Source organism: Artibeus jamaicensis, unplaced genomic scaffold (genome assembly GCF_021234435.1).
Source record: "Artibeus jamaicensis isolate MK-2021 breed Jamaican fruit bat unplaced genomic scaffold, CSHL_Jam_final scaffold_537, whole genome shotgun sequence".
NCBI classification, from domain to species: domain Eukaryota; kingdom Metazoa; phylum Chordata; class Mammalia; order Chiroptera; family Phyllostomidae; genus Artibeus; species Artibeus jamaicensis.
Genome location: NW_026522047.1, coordinates 23,118,610 through 23,135,976, shown reverse-complemented (window position 1 = coordinate 23,135,976; position 17,367 = coordinate 23,118,610). Strand labels below are relative to the sequence as shown.

The following is a 17,367-nucleotide window of genomic DNA, read 5'->3' as shown; positions in this document are numbered from 1 at the left end:
AATAATCAGGCCAAATTGAAACTGGACTTATAGGCAATCTCTTTGATAAAATTAGGATGACTTGGAGGAGAGAAATAACGTTTCAATGGAAACCACAAAGTCCAATTGTCATCTACAGACTGATTGAATCTTAGTGTTTCTAGTTTTCTTCCAAGCTAATGTTTCATTGTTTCTTTCATTCTTTGACTTGGAATTATTGAGAACTACTGATGCAGTATCAGCCACACAGAATTCGCCTGCTGCTCTCTGCCTTTCCCTTTTTGGGATTTTAAGACCAATATCTGGTCCTGCTTTTCCTGGCTAACTCCCTTCATAGGACCTATAGCAGCTTTTTTCTTTATTCTTCTTTTAGGGCATGTCTCTTCAGATATCTCATATCCCTCATTTACAGAGCATCCAGGCTCTGGAAGTTTCCCTCCACAAATGACTTCCAGCCTCAATTCTCATTCTTCAGGCTGTCCTTAATGACTCCACCTCTGCTCCTTAATGACCCACACCCAAACCCACAGGCAGGGAGGGCCCAATACCAGAACTGGGCCAGGTCATGAAAAATAACTGAACTATCAAGCAAAAGAGAGACAGACTCATAGATGAAGAACAGATGACAGCTATGGGGGGTGGGAAGGTGAGTAGATTAGGGGATGGAGGGATTGAGGAAATAGGAAAAAAAAGACTTGTGGACATGGACAGCAGCGTGATGATCGCTGAGGGGACAGAGTATAAGGGAGACTAAATAGTAATGGGAAAGTATAATAAAGAAAAAAAAGAATAAAAATAAAGAAAAAAGAATAAATATGTTTTAAAACCAGAGTGGGAAATGAAAGGATAAAGTCAGCGCCATTTGCTGTTCTGGCGCCATTTGCCGAATAGGCCTGTGATCTTGTTAAACACGATGGCCATTTCGCTCTTCTGAGCTGCTGTCCCCAGGACTGGAAATTTTGGGAAGCAAGAACAGAGCCTGACTGACTAACCACCCCTAGAGCCACGGGCAGAAGATGACCTGGGAACAGACTGCAGCCTCTGGGCTCCTGTCACAATGCCCCGACAGCCCAGGGGCGACACGGTGGCAGCACTGCCCCCACTCTTTTCTGATCCAGTTATAATTCAGTAAAAGCTCAAAGCCCCCATCCTCAATGCTGGTGTGTCTCTCCACCATGCCCCTGCCCCTCTCCTTTCTTGAAGAGTGAATAAAAACTTTATACTTTCTTATGTCTGTGAATTCTTTCACAGCCCACCTCAACCACCCTAATGGATATGATTGCTAATTAGAACCAAAAGTTGTTTTAACCTTCCTAGCTTCCGGTTTCGTATTCTTTTAGAATACGAGCTCCAGTTCACATTCATGGTCACTGTGCTGAGACCCCACTTCCATTTTTCCTCCCCCTTCCTGTTCCTGGCTGCTTTCCCACAAAAGTCCTTTCCACCCAGCCTCTACATGAAAAGCTCTTTACTGCCAGTGGCCCTTTCCTTTCATAAAGTCCTTACTTTAAGAAATTTGAGCACCAACTTACACCATACACCAAAATAAATTCAAGGTGGATAAAAGACTTAAATATTATAAGCCTTGAAACCATTAAAGTCCTAGAGGAGAACATCAGCAGGAAAATCTCAGATATTTCACGCAGCAACATTTTTACTGATATGTCCCCTAGAGCAAGGAATATAAAGGAAAGAATAAACAAATGGGATCTCATCAAAATAAAAAGTTCCTGTGTGGCTAAAGAAAACAGTATTAAATTAGCAAGACAACCAACTGTATGGGAAAACATATTTGCCAATGATACCTCAGACAAAGGTTTAATCTCCAAAATATACAAAGAACTTACATGGCTCCACTCTAAGAAGACATCTAACCCAATTAAAAAATGGGCTAAGGACTTGAACAGACACTTCTACAAGGAGGACATATGGAGGATCCAGAGACACATGAAAAGATGCTCAATGTCGCTAGCCCTCAGAGAGATGCAAATTAAAACCACAATGAGATACCACTTTACACCAGTCAGGATGGCTATCATAAACAAAGGAACAAACAACAAATGTTGGAGAGGTTATGGGGAAAAGGGGACCTTAGTTCACTGTTGGTGGGATTGCAGACTGGTACAACCATTATGGAAAACAGTATGGAATTTTCTCAGAAAAATAAAAATCCACCTGCCTTTTGATCCAGCAATTCCACTGCTAGGATTATATAAGAACCCCAAAACATCAATTTCAAAGAACCTATGCACCACAATGTTCATAGCAGCACAATTTACAATAGCCAAGAGTTGGAAGCAAGCTAGGTGCCCATCAGTAAATGAATGGATCAAAAAATTGTGGTACATATACACAATGGAATTCTATGCAGCAGAGAGAAAGAAGGAGCTACTACCCTTTGCAACAACATGGATGGAACTGGAAAGCATTATGCTGAGTGAAATAGGCCAGGTGTTGAAAGACAAATACCATATGACCTCACCTTTAACAGGAAGCTAAACAACAAAACAGGCAAGCAAGCAAAATAAAAACAAAGACACTGAAATAGAGAACAGGTGGACAGTGACCAGAGGGGAGAGGGGAGGGAATTTCAGGGAAAAAATTGGAGGGATTTAGAGGAACAAGTATAAAGGAGACAGGGACAATAACTAAGGGGGGCAGACATGGGAGGGAGGTGGGGTGCATGGGGAAGGGGTGAGCTGGGAGGGGAGAAATAAATAGAAAACTGTACTTGAAAAATAACTAAATAAAAATTTAAAAAAAAAAAAGAGCCAGCACACCCAGCTGCTGTAAGCCAGGCTAGTCTGACCACTACTGGGATTTCCCAAGGTCAGCGGCTCGGGCATATCATTTGAATGGGCAGACTGACTGCTCAACAACCACCGGGGCTTTGGGGCCCAACCACTCTGGCAGCACTGAAGCCTCACGTGGCTGCTGAAGCCTTTGTGGCTGTGCTCCACAAAGACAGGCAGCGGGGAAGCCAGGCAACTGCTTTGTTTCTGAGAGCTACCTAGTGCTTCAGGAGCTGGAGAATAGAAGGTATTGATGGGTTGGTACCACAAGGAACTGTAAGCCTGGAAACACTGCTCCAAGTGTGGAAGACCCAGTACTAACTACAGACTCTCAGTTACCATGCATTAAGCATGTCTCTGTGCGGAGCCCACTGGAGGGCACCGCGTACTTTCCCCCGATAGTTCACAATCATCTTGAGTGGTAAGTAATAGGGTCCCCTGTTTACATAGTTGACTCCTGGACAACATGGGTTTACCTGTGTGGGCCCACTTATACACAGATTGTTTTCAATAAATTCTGTAAATGTATTTTTTTCTTCCTTATGATTTTCTTCACATTTTCCCCTTATAGCTTCCTTAATTGGAAGACTACAGTATATAATACATATGACATACAAGGTTTCTGGTCAACAGTAGGCTATCAGTACTTATGTTTTGAGGGGGTCAAAAATTATATATGCATTTTTAACTGTGAAAAGGGTTGGTACCCCTACGCCCCACATTGTTTAAGGGCCAACTGTGCTAGAGAAAATGAAGAATGAGATAGTTTGCTGGAGACTCCAGCCGGTCAGGAGCAAGAGTCAAAGCTAGACTTTTCCACTGTGTCCCAGAGGCTCCCTGATGAAGACTGAATAGAATTGGGGGGGAGTAAAGTCATGATGGGGAACTGCAAATAAATGTGGTGATGTTTGTGAAGTAACGGAAAAAATGGAGGATGAAACAGAACCAACATTTCCAACATAAATAGTTTATTCCTATTGAATCTAGAAATAAGATTGTTTTGATAATCTCCCATTTAATTAGATGGTGGACTCACAAAAACTCGGGAGAACAGATGTGTCACCAACAATGAAAGTAGTTAGGGAAAGGAGTCACATAACCATGGCAGCCAGGGGGGCATCAGGCCCACACCCTGGAAAGAGGCTGTACTCTCAGAGTCAGTTAAAAACACTTCCAATTGGTGCACACCAAAATCATTTTTTAAAAATTGTTTATTGACTCTAGAGAGAGAGAGGAAGGGAGAGAGAGAGTGAGAACATCAATTTGTTATTCCACTTAGTTATGCATTCATTGGCTGATTCTTGCCCATGTTCTCCCGGGGGTCTAACCCAAAACCTTGGCATATGGGGATGATGCTGTAACCAACCGAGTCACCCAGCCAGAGCCCAAAACCTCTTTTGTATGTTAATTATCCAGGCAACAAGAGAAACATAGAAATACAGAGGAAAAAAGGAACGTTTGCACCCCAAACCCAGAGCCAAGACCTAGGAATGAGGATTTAAACTGTCGGATGAGATGGTGCGTAGAGATAAACAGAGGATTTCACAGGAAATTCACAGTGCACAGGGTAAGTGCCGTGTTTATGCACACGTACAGTGGCCAGATGAATGTCACCATTAACACTGTCCGGCAGATTGTGAAAGGGAGCAGAGCCACCTCCAGCCACCTGGTAGAAAGAAATATCTGGTGCCTCAGTTTCCACATCGATTGCAGATAAAGACACGGCACCTTCCTTGTGTTCATGTGTTCAGTGCATGCCTGTTGAAGGGTAAAAAGAAATAAAGTATGGCTAGTTTGATGTTTGAGCAAATCTGCTGTGGAACCAAAAAGAAGAGATCTTTTCACTTTGGCTGCCTGTCTATAGGGGGAAAACAAAAGCAAAAACAAGAAATCCTATGAGACTGTAGTTGTACTCATCCTTTAGAATTCGAGCACCATAGTAGACACTTAGAAACAATATAAAAGAGCTTTTAATTTAATTGGTTCACAGCAGCCAGCTGTCGATGAGGCCAACACTTGGATTCTAACCCTGCCGCAGGAAGTGCTTCCGCAGGAAGTGCTTCCGGTCAGCTTAGCCTTTGAGCTCAACCCCTGGCCCCATTTTAGAGCCACAGATAATGGAAGCTGCTGGGCCTGCATCCACCAGTTCACTCCCGGTCGGGGAGGGTGTTCCAGGTGGGGTCTTTGTGTGTGCTTCCTCACCTTTCTGCAAACATTCCATCTGACACCTAGCAGGTGCCCAGGAGAGTCATATGAAGTTGGAGTCCTGTCTTTATGAGAGTAAGCAAACCCCACGGTCTCTCTCCAGAGATGCCACCCAGAACATCTGCCCAGCCTGTCTCCCACTCTGCCTTGTGACACATGCCCCATTTCCGGTCTCATTGCCTCCTCAGGCCTTCACCCATCAAACCTTACTGACACTTCCATCTTGGCTTTTCAGAGGCCCTGTCTGCAAGGGTTCAAGGGCATGGCTCACAAGTGGTAGAGGCTGGAGGGGAAAACTGCAAGAGGATATGTGATCCTGTCCAGTCTCAGAAATTGACCCAAACAGAGTTCTGCTGAGTCAACACTATTATGTATGTCACACATGTAAATAATCTCCCTCAGTCTGTAACCCAGGCAGATCATGGCTTGTGATTCTACCACTCACAATAGTCCTGGAAGTTGTGTTTGAGGATTTGCACCATTTCCCACTGGTAGAGAGCCAGGACGGTCCACCTGACACCTCTTCATCTCAGCTCTTCCATATTCTCTCAGCTGTGTGTGTCTCTGTGTGCACACCAACAAACGGCTGGCACACTGACACACAGACTGTTACCATTTCATGCTTTTTGTGTTATCTGTCTTGGCATTGCATCCAGGAAGGAAGCTGCTTTGTGAACAGTTTATTACAGAATAAAGAGTGCTCACCTTTGTAGCCCTCATCAGAGGCCTAATGGGCATGCACAGTGTCTGGTATAATTGGGTTCTGTTGGCATGGATACCAGACCTCAGCTGTGTCAGCTAAACTTCCAGATTCCAGGGGCATCTGAGGGAAAGATGCAGGCAAGGATGGGGTGGCAGGTGGGGCAGATAAAAGTTGATCTTTTCTATTTTTCTAAGACTCTGCCGTGCTATGTAGGTGGGAAGATAACATCAACCACACCATTTTGAAATATTGTTTACTTTCAAATAATCAACCAATGATAGCAGCTGTAAAAGACTACAGTGACTACCTGGCAAGCTTGAAAACAACTTATCCACATGGAATACCCAGAGAAGAGTGGGGGATAGGTGTCAGAAGAATCCAGTTTTCATTTTGGTTCTTTCACAAGGTCTCCTGGGGATCTATTCTCAAACTCTAAGCCACATATAAAATGAGGAGATCAGAATGGCTCTCATCAAAGCCTCTTGTAGATTAGCCTCTGGGAGCTCTGAACATGCTGCCATCTCTGATTCAATAGACCATCCACCGAAAGTTGCTGTGGCCAGCACTTCTGATTGATGTTGCTTTATCCCGAGTTCAGAAGTGCTCAGGACCTGAAAATTCTCCCCTGTGCTTGGGCATCTATGGTTTTCCAAGAAGGTTGTGCTCCCACCTCACTGCTGTAAATGACATTGACTATTAGTCACCTCAGCTACCAGTCAGCATGGTTACTTCACTGCAGTGTCCAGTGTTGTAACAGGCAGTTAGGCAAGAGCAGAGTAGGAACAATAGGCCAGGTGCAGAGTCACTGGGGAGGAGATCCCCAGGTACCTAGCAATGGGCAGAGCCACAGGTCCATGCAGGACCACTTATTAATCCCTGGAAGATGACATCTAGGCCTCAGTTGTGTTTCAGCTCCAGGCCCAGAAAAGCAGCAAACCAGGCAGTGTGATGCCATGGCTGACATCAGGACCAGCTATATTGACCAAAGACCCCCTGTTGTGGCTCCAACCAATCAGTAGGGACCAAGACTGTCAGGATGGAGGGCCCAGTAAGGCTCTCTCTATATAGCAAACCTGTGCCTTTCCCTACCCACTTCTTTCTCTCAGGGTGCTGCCTCTCTCTCTCTCTCCTCTCCTCTCCTTTCTCTCTCTCTCCTAAGCTCCAAGGGCCCTTCTTTTCCTATAACTTGTTTCCTGAACCCATTTCTTCTATGGCTCATTTCTCCCTCTGTGACTTTCTAAATAAACTTTCCCATAATTTGACTCTTGGCTCTGAATTTTTCTCTTAGCCAGAACTCAGGAACAGAGGTTTTTGAACTGAGATTAACACCTGGTGCTCTTTTTCTGCCACTAACAGTTTGGCTATAAATCAGCTTGATACAGGTGTGGTAACATCCTATAATTTCAGGATGCTAATTAAATAAATCTTAAAACTTTCATGTTGCACCTATTCGCCTTACACAGAACAGTCCAGATGAGCAGGGAAGCCCATGAGAGCTGAAACAGGTCTTACCTGACATGACTGCAAGATGAACACACTAAGTTTTGTTTTAAATGAGAAAAAATACGGGTGACATTTGGAGAATGAAAATTGACTCATCTTTCTCAAGGTGAAAAAGTAAAAATAAAATAAAAAGATTAAAGGGTAACCAGCAAGTTTACAAAATACGTTTAATTGCACTTAAGTACTCTGTAAGGAGCTGAAGTTGCAAACTCTTATGCAACTCTTTTCGTTCAAACCACATAGTCCTATAAAACCATGACTTAAACATGGTTTTATAGGACTATGAAAAAAGACAAAGACTGCAACTCATCTACACATCCATTCCCACCCTCTAGTACAAACCAAAGAATGGATCCACTTTCGGGGGGGGTCAGTTTGAGGGTTGGCAGGAACCATGTGGAGGGCCATACTGGGAGAATCACGATCCTAAAAGGAAGTCTTTGTTTTTCTACCTGTCACTGAGGCATGTAAAGAATACATGAAATACGTGCCTTGTCTCAAAATCTCTCTTGCATAAAGATCTCCACTTGGTTCCAGAGTGGTTCATTTCAAATATATGTACAGGAAGCTTTGAGAGGCATAATTCTCCAGGCAACAATGCTCCAAAGAATGTGAGCTTCTTTTTAATTATTTCAAATTTCAAGACAAGAGAAGACAGTATGTAAAATGGATTTTATTTAACATACATGTATAAAATTAGTTGAACTGACAGATCTCGGTTGGGTAAAACTTTCTAAATATATAATATAAAACAGAAACTTGGTGACTATCATTTCTTATATGCTTCTTGTCTATAGCAAGAGTTTTGCCATTGGCATAAATCTGATATTGTGGCAAAACATTTTTTTCTATCTGATGGTAGTAGTATGAAATATAAAATGGAAAAATTTAAAAAATCTATCCTTATTGTGAAAAACTAATATTTTAAACAAAAAAGGCTTACATATTTGCTTGTCCCTAGAAATATATCTAGCAGAACAAAGGTCTGGAATATGCAATATACACACAATCACCATGTTATTTTATTTTTCAGGAACCAACCTTCTGGCAGGAAATGACACATGACTCCTCCCTGGCACCCCAACAAGAGTTACTCACACAAGGGTTTGGCTAAAGTCTGCTCTCCACCCTTGCAATGACAGGCCTTTGAGAGATTTAGGACCATAGCTACTTTCCTAATAAATCCCCTTCTCCTGTCTTGCCTCACACCCCCATCCTTCGTACTTTTGGACGAAGTGCAAATACTTTGAACTCCAAAAAGGTACTTCGATCCCTTTCTGAACTCCAAACCTCCACTGCCTGCTCAGAAGGCCCATACTTCTTGTTATACACAAGACTTGCACCACCTGACCGTGGCTTTCCTTCCCGATGTCTCCCATCAACCTTGCCCTGCTCTTCCCTCTGAACCACGTCCACTTGCCCAAATGCCCCATGCCAGCTTCATGCTTTCGGTCAACCAATAGTAGAGACACATTGGGTGGAGTTTTCATGCGTTTGTTCGTGCTGTTCCCATTGTGTAGAATGCTCTGCCCAATGAAAACCCCTTGAAAAACCTCTCATTTTTCTGAGTCTCAGTACCCAGTCCCTATAATTTTGGCCTAACCAGTTAAAACTAATCACTTTGTCTATGCTTTCAATTACAGGCAAAGACTATTGTGTAAAGTCTTAATACTCCTATGTCCGTGCAGCCATAAACTTTGATGAAAAGGTCGCTAAACCTGACTCTTGCCGTATTTCATCTTAGCCCCAGGAGTCCTATTTCGCCACACCTGGGTGTGGCAATGAGCAAAATAAGCAACAAAGAGCTGCCTCAAGAACTACTTGATTACTGTTTCACAGGTTACAAGTTTAGAGGAGATAAGTTTTGAAGCTTACAAAAGACTTGCAGGATCATAAGTATGAACCTTAACTGACGGTGCGGTCTTGCAATTCATTACAAGGCACATTCAGGGTTCAGAGTATCTCCCTCAACCACATCCAGGAGCATTTGCATTTTTTTCCCTACAAACTTCCTTTTCCCTTAAGTTCGACAAATTCTAGTGTTGTGGAATGCTTAGTAAATAAAACCTTCCTCCAGTTCTCTAACCCTAAGTAGTGAAACAACACATCAGTATGATGAGACTACCTCTGTTTCTCAGCTTAATGCTGGCATTGCCTCCTTCACAGGGACTTCGCTGACAATTTAATGTCTTCTTCCCATAACACTGCACACACTTTAATATGGGTAGTTAAAAATGATTAATTCTAGAGCATGCACTTGAAAGCAGTATATGAACCTGGCATATAGTAAGCACTCAAATGAATGATGAGTTGAATCTTGTTTTAAGGATATGAAGTGAGTGAGGACTAATTATGTCCATTCCAATCTTAAGTCTTTAATTCCCTTAAGTAAGGGAATTAAATGCCAATTCCCTTGGCATTTAATGAGGAATTATCTTTGAACACAGATTTAATATCAGACAGTGGTTTTTGCTACCTGCAATACTACAGTCTGCAAAAAGGTGTTAATTCTTTATGAGGATACCATATTTTTTAAAAATAAATTTAAATAATTGCTACAAGGGTAATATACATAAGTGAAAAAAACACGAATACAATGGATTTCTCGTTGTGGTTGCTTTTATACATACATAATTAAAATAATTGTAAGTGGTTGGAATAGGCCCATAGAACAACTTCATTGTGTGGTGTTGCCACTTCATGTTTTAATTATTTAAAATACTGAAATGATTAAACACAAAATTAAACAGCTGAATTTGTCGTGGGTAAATGAGTAGAGATAAAATATCAGTTACTAAAATCTGCTCTTAAACTTGTTCTGGTCAGACCCCTGAGGGATCAGTCCCCCTTGTACCACTCATCATGTGACTTCTTATTTTGTGACCTTGGTAGTTTATAAAGTAGTTCTAATACTCGAAAGGCAAGTCTTGCTTGTGGCTTCATCTTAGAACTTGGTAATTTTGGAAAAGAACTCGAGTGCTTGCTTTCATACCACTTCCTCTCACCTCTAATATCCAAACAACCTCGGGATGATCAACTTACACATCTAGAGGTACAGAGATGCTTTAAAAATTATTTCTAAGAGTTATTTCCTTTGGTTCTTACTTGGCAATTAAACTGGAGAAAACTGATTAAAAAGCAAATCTGAGGACTTTTTAAATTATGCAGTACATTAAGTACAGTAAGTGCTTTAAAAGATAAACCATCCAATGTCATATATACAAGTTACATCACAGGCAAAAGCATAAGAAAACAAGCTAAACTTGCTGTAACATTGACCTCTACAAATGCTCTGTAGTAACCACATTGGTATGATAAGAAAACAGTCAAGAACATACTTCATTTGTCTCTAATCAGTATGTAGATATCTGTATATATAATTGGTACATATAAATTCCAAGTATCCACATTGTTTCAATCTTATATCCATTTACCTCTCAAAAGTTTTTAAAGTATCCACAGAGACACATAATGGAAAAAAAAAGGATGCCAGGCTTCCTATTAGGGGAAGTTATATTAAATTGTTTCACTGATGTTACAGTAGATATTTCTGTGGGAAAATACATGTTTTTGTAGTTCTGGTCAGTTACTTTATCAGTAAACCTTAACTTCGTGTAACAAAATATTCTTGACTCTTTGGGAATTAAAATACATGAAAAAAAGATTGAGAATTTTTTCTTGACCAATCATCAAACATGTTTTCATCTGAACAAGGGAAATTCTCTCAGTTTAATATAAGTTTTTCAATGAAACAGGGTAAATTTACAATAAAGTTGGTGATCTCATTCAGTAAGTCTTCTGATCTTCAGATTCAGGCCTAACAGAGAAGAGCAACGATTACAGGAGAAAAAAAGTAACTCAAATAATCTCCTGTGGCCATCGTCTTAGAGGCTGGTTTTCTTGTAATGATGCATTCTATCACAGGTTTTCTGATTTCCGAGATCTACACAGTGTTTCAAAATGGAACTGCTGGAGGAAGATGGGGGAAGCCTTTGTTCTTGGGCTTACACAGTAAGCACTTTGTGTGATTCTTAATCACATTTTTATCCAGAACACAGTGCTTCAGTTCACATGTTTCTCGACGATGCTTGTACTGACTTGTGCTCTATAAATATAAACATGTTTACGCACAGAATATACACACTGACATGGGGATGTGCAGTTAGCCAAGCAGCCATAAGCAGAATGGAATAAAAATTGCAGGAAGAGTGGTGTACGATGCCAAGCCCAGACAGATTATAGATGCCAGTCCCAAGAGTGCCGAAGCAAGAACACTTCTCTCATCACGAATAATTATCTTCAAAATCTCACAGAACTGGAAAATAAAATTTAAGAATGTCAGAAAAGGTGGCTAAGCCTAAGAATCACACATACCAAATAATAAAGCACACTTTTCCCAGCTACCAGAAGAACTGGGATTTCTCTTATGATTTATGAAAGAATTTAGATGTCAATAGTTTAGTTTCTTGATTCCACATCCCATAACAGCTATAGCTGAAATGACACCTTCGGTAACTGAGTTAATAATGGTGGTTGCCTTTGTGAATGCATACCTTTTATAGAAAACTGCAGAGACTATAACCACATAAAAGTTCAGGGTTAAATGTTAAAAGCATTAAACTGCCAATCGATAACAATATATTCTAAAATTAGATGAGCAAAGAGATCTCTAATGTCAAGCAAATAAATTGTCCATTACTATTGGTGAATGCAACTCCTCCAATGAACCATTCTAAAATTTGGTGATATAATGATAACTTTTTAATTTCCTCTTTAAAAATATTTTTCATATAAATCTCCATATTTAAAGGCGTAGAAAATATAATTTATTGCCATATCCCATTCCCTGCCTAAATAAATTAAACAAGTTTACAAATCAATTATGAGATATATAATTGGCTGCTGAAAAGATAAATATGGTCTTTCATCCTAAAATGTGCATTTTTCTAGTATGTGCAATTTTTTTCCTTAGGAAACTCATTTTACTCAGAACTGATGGCCTACGTGTCAGCCCAAGATCTACCTCTTATCAGTTAGTTGTGTGACCTCAAGTCAATCACTTAATCTGTCCAGGCTATGCTCTTCCTCCGTGGGCACTAAGGCTGCTGTGAGACTCGATAGAGCCTTTTATGCTAACGTACTCTGCAGTTTTCTTCGTGCTGTATAAATGGGAGGTGTTAGGGGGATTATCATTCATGCTGCACCTGCCAAAAGTCATGGCCACCTTATCACTGTCAAAACAGAATTTAGCAATTAGCTGATATTTTCATGTAAGGATTGCTGCTCACTAATTTTAAGCTTCTTTTCTAGACATGACATTGTATATGATTTTTAGGTTCTCTTACAGTGGCCTACATAGTACTAGACTAGGTTTTCAAATTCTTAACAGATACCATGTTGCAACAAATTGGAATTTTGCACTCTGTCTTGATTCTAAGATCATCTCCATCTATACTTTTACACAATAGCTAAACAAATAGCAGGTTGGTCTCTTTTTTAAGGTCAAACATACATCGTATTTTGTATCCTCTTACTAAACTAACAAGACATTGAGTAACAAATACACAATCTTTAATTGGTAATGATGAAATTGAATAAAGTTTTAGAACTGTGAGAAAAGTTGCTCAGCAAATAATGGAAAAATATACATTCAGGTCAATGAGGATGTTGTCTTGATATAGTTATACTTGTCTTTCCTTTTCCCAATAATTCTTAATTAAGGCAGATAAAATTGCTGTAGACTCTTTTCCCCCAAAGGGTATTTTGCCAAACAGCACCTCACTGTTAATGTCCTACTCTTGTTCCCTTGGCCGTCAGCCCAGGAGGCATCTTTTAGTGGTGGTGCTCAGCCCCTACTAAATGTCTGGCATTGTCTCCCATGGCTAGGTGTTCAGAAGGCTATAGGGACACTCTTCGAGTATCAAACCCCAGATATTAAAACGGGTATTTGCATTCATTTTTGGCAATGAAAAGCAATTTCATCAAAGTAAAACAAAGCCAAAAACATAGTGGAAAAAGCATAAGGAATCAGTTACTAAGGAAAGAGTTTTATACATTTTATGAAACACTGAAATAGGGTTAGGGTGGGGCAAAAATAGGTTTACAGTTGTGAGTGCATGAAAGAGTTTATTCTCGTATTATTATTTATCAGTTATTGTATTATTTTCCATACAACAACTGTAAGCCCAGTTTTGCCCACCTTGTAAAAAAAAAACCTTAATTTTTTTTATTTCTAAGCTTGTAAAAGAAAAAGAAAGAAAGAAAGAGATCATTGCTACAAAGAAGACTCTCTTCCAGTTCATTTTCAAAGTAGTTGCAGTGTTTTCATGAGGAAAAGTGCTCTTGAAAGTTTTTATAAACTCAAATTTAAGAGACAACTTTGCAACTCTAGTGCTGAGCTGGCTAGGGTTATACATATGAAGAGTTCAAACATCAGACCCAGAACCAGGTAATTCCTCCCCGTTTCTGAAAAGCAGAAGCCAGTCCTCCTTCAGCACTGAAGCCCTGCTTCTCACAGAACACGCTCAAAAACAGTCCCGGGAAATGGAAAAATTGGGATGGGGTTTCATTTTCCCCGGGGAAATCTACTCTGTGGCCAAACTGTTTGTTAGGCCATTGAACATGAAGACAAAAACTCAAGTTTCACAAGAGGTGCTATGCAGCAACAGCAGTTAAAATCCTTGTCTACTTCTTTAAAACCCTACAAAGCTTCCAAAGATAAAAAGCTACTCCAACTAGTTACTTATGCAGAATAAATATTTTACTCCCTTAAAAGAGCACTCTGTTTATATTGTTTTTCTGTAGATATATATAACAGAGCTATACATGTTCCACTCCTAATTAACAGATAGAAATACTGTTTTCCTTAGAGAAATGATTTGCTTGGTTTCTAAGTAAATCTGATATGTTTCCTTTTGAACATTTTTGGAACTCGTGTTTGTAAATGTGGTAAAGCTCTTTTCTAAACAGGTCTGGACTGGAGCTGTGATTCTTGACTCACAGTACAGTGCTCTAACTGTATTTTGTTACTTACAAAAGCATTCCTAGATTGAATTTGTTGTGGCTCTATAAATAATCACAAGGAGTTTCATATATCAATATATAAAAGCATTATACTTTGATGCTGTGCCACAGAGGAATGATTTCCCCAATAGATTAAAATATGAAGCAATTAAAAAATCAGTTACATGGAATCATACACTTGGTCCCCCCCCCAAAAAAAAACAACAACCCTAAACATGAAGAGTCAAACATGAAGTTCATTCTGTGATTACCTAGGCTTCCAATGTTAAGAGTGAATATTAACAATAGCTCTTTAACAACTGCAGGGCAGGTTGAGAAAGCTACTAACTGCAAATGAACTTGACAGTTAAGAGGTTTTGAACTAAAAATCCATTTCTCCCCCTTTGGACTTGTGTCTATCTTAAATTCTTTTCTTTCTTTCTTTCTTTCTTTCTTTCTTTCTTTCTTTCTTTCTTTCTTTTCTTTCTTTCTTTCTTTCTTTCTTTCTTTCCTCTCTCTCTCTCTCTTTCTTCTTTTTTTTTTTTTAACAGCACACATTAAAATTACCTTCTGACAGCTAATGGCTCTTCTTGCAAATCAACTGTTTTTGATCTCTGCGGAATCCATAACCAACCTAATCCGCCTTTGTGGCTAATGGTAAAGGATGCTAACAATGAGGGAATCTGTAGGTGCAGATTAAAGACACAGAAAACACAGAAAAATTCAAAATACCCAGTAAAAGACATGTCTGAAGCCCAGATGTGTCTGGAAGTAAGAGATCTACCAAGGAGGTCTTCTTACTGGGAATTTTGATGCTTCATATGAAGCAAAGGGAATTAACTCACTCTCTGCAGCTTACAGAGGAAGACCCAGCAAAACATTTTGTACGCGGTGTTATGGATTAAATATAAACTGGACACCTTCCTTCCAATTGCAATTCTTGGGGAAAGTTGCAATCACACGGCAGATGCGGTCACTTCAACTCCTATGGGTGGACACCCTGACTGCTTGGGCAGCAATAACGGGGCAGCTCTCTCCAAACAGCGGGTAGCGTTACTGCACCGCCCCCACCCCCCTAACCGCGTGCCTTCGGAGGTGACCTGCAAAGCAGGCACATCGCCACTGATTTCGTCCGCCTTAGGAACACCCGAGCTTTCTTTACGCAATCTATAATTCAGTGCCTGATCCCGGAGGAGACAAACGGTTAGGGATGGGAGGGCCGGCCCCGCAGACACACGGGCGAGTCACACTCCGTACCTTGTCTACCTGGGGGCTGACCGCGGTGTCGAACCTGCAGTAAGTCACGAAGTGCTCGCAGTTGTTCCACAGCAGGCTGTAGGTAGTGTTGCCCAGCATCTTCTCCGCCCTTTGTGCCACCTCCTCGTTGAGCAGCGGCTTCTTCTTGAGGTACTTGTCCAGGTGATTGACCAAGATTTTGGCTCCGTAGGCAAAGTCATCCACTGTGTCCACGCGGATGCTGGCCACCTTGCCAAGAACGCCCAGGATGAGACGCTTGTTGGACACCACGTTTTTCGTGAGCTCCTTATCGTCCGTCAGGGCCAACAGGACGTCGGGCATCAGGTGGGCGACCCGGTTGTTGCCCAGATAGATGCCATAGTGGGTCAGGTGGGTCCGGGGAACCTCCAGGATGTCACCGCGGTGGAAGGAGTTGATGTCATGCAAACTGCTCCCTGCCTTGTCTTCATCCGGGGCGCCCGAACTGAAGAGTTTGCAGTTGTAGATGAGGAGCAACTTCTCCAGCAGTAGGGACACCGCCTCCAGCATCGGGTTCTTCATCCTGCTGGGAAACGAGAGTCTTGGGGGGACTGGCTCCGCTGCCGCTCTGGCCGTGCCAGGCCAGGTGAGCCCGCCAGACAGGGGCGCTGCGCTGCAGCTCACCCGCAGGCCCAACTCCGCGGGGCACAGGGGCTGCCTGGGAGAGAGGGAGAGGAAAGGGGAGAGGGAGAAGCCTAGAGCCTGGCGTGGTCGCACCTCACTGGGGACGGGGGGGGGCACTGGCGACGGCTGGCCCTGGGGACGAGACCAGCGCTGCGAGCAGCAGAAGAAGCGCACCTGGACTCCTCGTGTGCCTGGGCGCAGGGCAGCGCGCGAAGCTCCAGGGCGAGGGCGTCTCCGAGACCTTTTATCACCGGCCAGAGGGCGGGGCCGACTGCCGTCACAGACCCGGCCACACCGCTGATTGGGCTCCGGCGCCTCCACCGCTCCGGGTGAGGGGCGCGCGGAACCGAAACTTGGGGAGAAGGGGCTAGGTAGCCCCCGGGTTCTCGGGACTCCTTCCACACGGGCTCCCTTCTTGCACTCACGAGGTAAGCAATTCAGCTTTTAAGCGACCATTTTTTGAACCGTAGAGGCGAGGCGTGGCCGCGCCAGAGGTTCTGCACCTGCCCGGACCAGGGCGGGTTCCCTGTACTTCGGAAAAGGTGTCTGTGGAAAGCCCGTTCGGGCGAGATTTAGGTCCCTGTGAAGGGTTGGAGAGCCGGAGACCTCAGTGAGCCATTTTCATTTATTCTGCGAAGTGTGCGTCCCTTGAAAGCCTGCGGATTCCTTCCTAAACTCCGGAGGGCCACAGCCCACACGCCTTGGTTCTCCGCTTTGAATGACACGAATGCCCTTGGAGGCGCGTGGGTTGGGTAGCAACCGGCAAGTCCAGAGACAAGTTCCGCGCGCGCGTGATCAGAACCCTGGGCGCGTCCACGCTCCGAGACTCCAATGACCGTTGGGCGTGCGGCTCCCAACGGTTGGCGTGAAAAAACGGCGAAGTCCCTAACGGTTTCCTGGAAAGCCAGATTTATGTCAAATTCATTTCTCCAGCTGCAGGGTTACAAGTGGACCTCGCTTCGTTTCATCCTCCCAAACTTTGCTGCTTTCTTTTAAAGTACCAGGGTCCAGAGGTGGCCAAGGAAGGAAAAAGCGTTAAGTCCCTTGCGGAGCGCCTGCACCAGGACCCAGGAGCATCGAGAGGCTGAGGTCAAAGAGCAGCCGGCCCGCGGTGTCCCCGTCCTGCGCCGAGTTCCGTGATAATTAATGCATTGTGCCAGCGACTTGCAACCTTTTCTTTAATCTCGTGGCGCACATAATTACAAAATTTCAAGAAATGGGTTTTTTTTTTTTTGCGGATGTGAAACTCCCCCCATAATAGGTATAATTTTGATTTATTTTCAG

At 42.5% G+C, this 17,367-nt stretch overlaps 1 protein-coding gene across 2 annotated transcripts; it reads right to left on the bottom strand.

Annotated features, from left to right (window-relative positions):
* Window positions 1–4,022: 4,022 nt before the first annotated feature.
* On the bottom strand, window positions 4,023–16,287 carry LRAT (lecithin retinol acyltransferase). 2 transcript variants are annotated; one of them, XM_037168117.2, is made up of 3 exons: window positions 16,258–16,287; window positions 15,442–15,982; window positions 4,023–4,529 (listed from the first exon to the last, which is right to left on the bottom strand). In XM_037168117.2, the coding sequence occupies exons 2-3, from the start codon at window positions 15,979–15,981 to the stop codon at window positions 4,314–4,316; spliced, it is 756 nt and encodes a 251-aa protein (XP_037024012.2). In that variant the 5' UTR covers window position 15,982; window positions 16,258–16,287; the 3' UTR covers window positions 4,023–4,313. The 2 variants fall into 2 exon arrangements, with proteins under 2 accessions (XP_037024012.2, XP_037024013.2); XM_037168118.2 differs by lacking the exon at window positions 4,023–4,529 and adding an exon at window positions 7,841–11,497.
* Window positions 16,288–17,367: the final 1,080 nt, after the last annotated feature.

What these genes read in the sequence shown, in the direction of transcription:
- LRAT (XM_037168117.2), bottom strand. Translation starts at nt 15,981, where the DNA reads ATGAAGAACCCGATGCTGGAGGCGGTGTCCCTACTGCTGGAGAAGTTG. An exon ending in TCAGCCCCCAGGTAGACAAG is followed by an intron (nt 4,530 to 15,441) that starts GTACGGAGTGTG and finishes ACCCTTCAACAG; the next exon opens with GCATGCACTGAACACATGAA.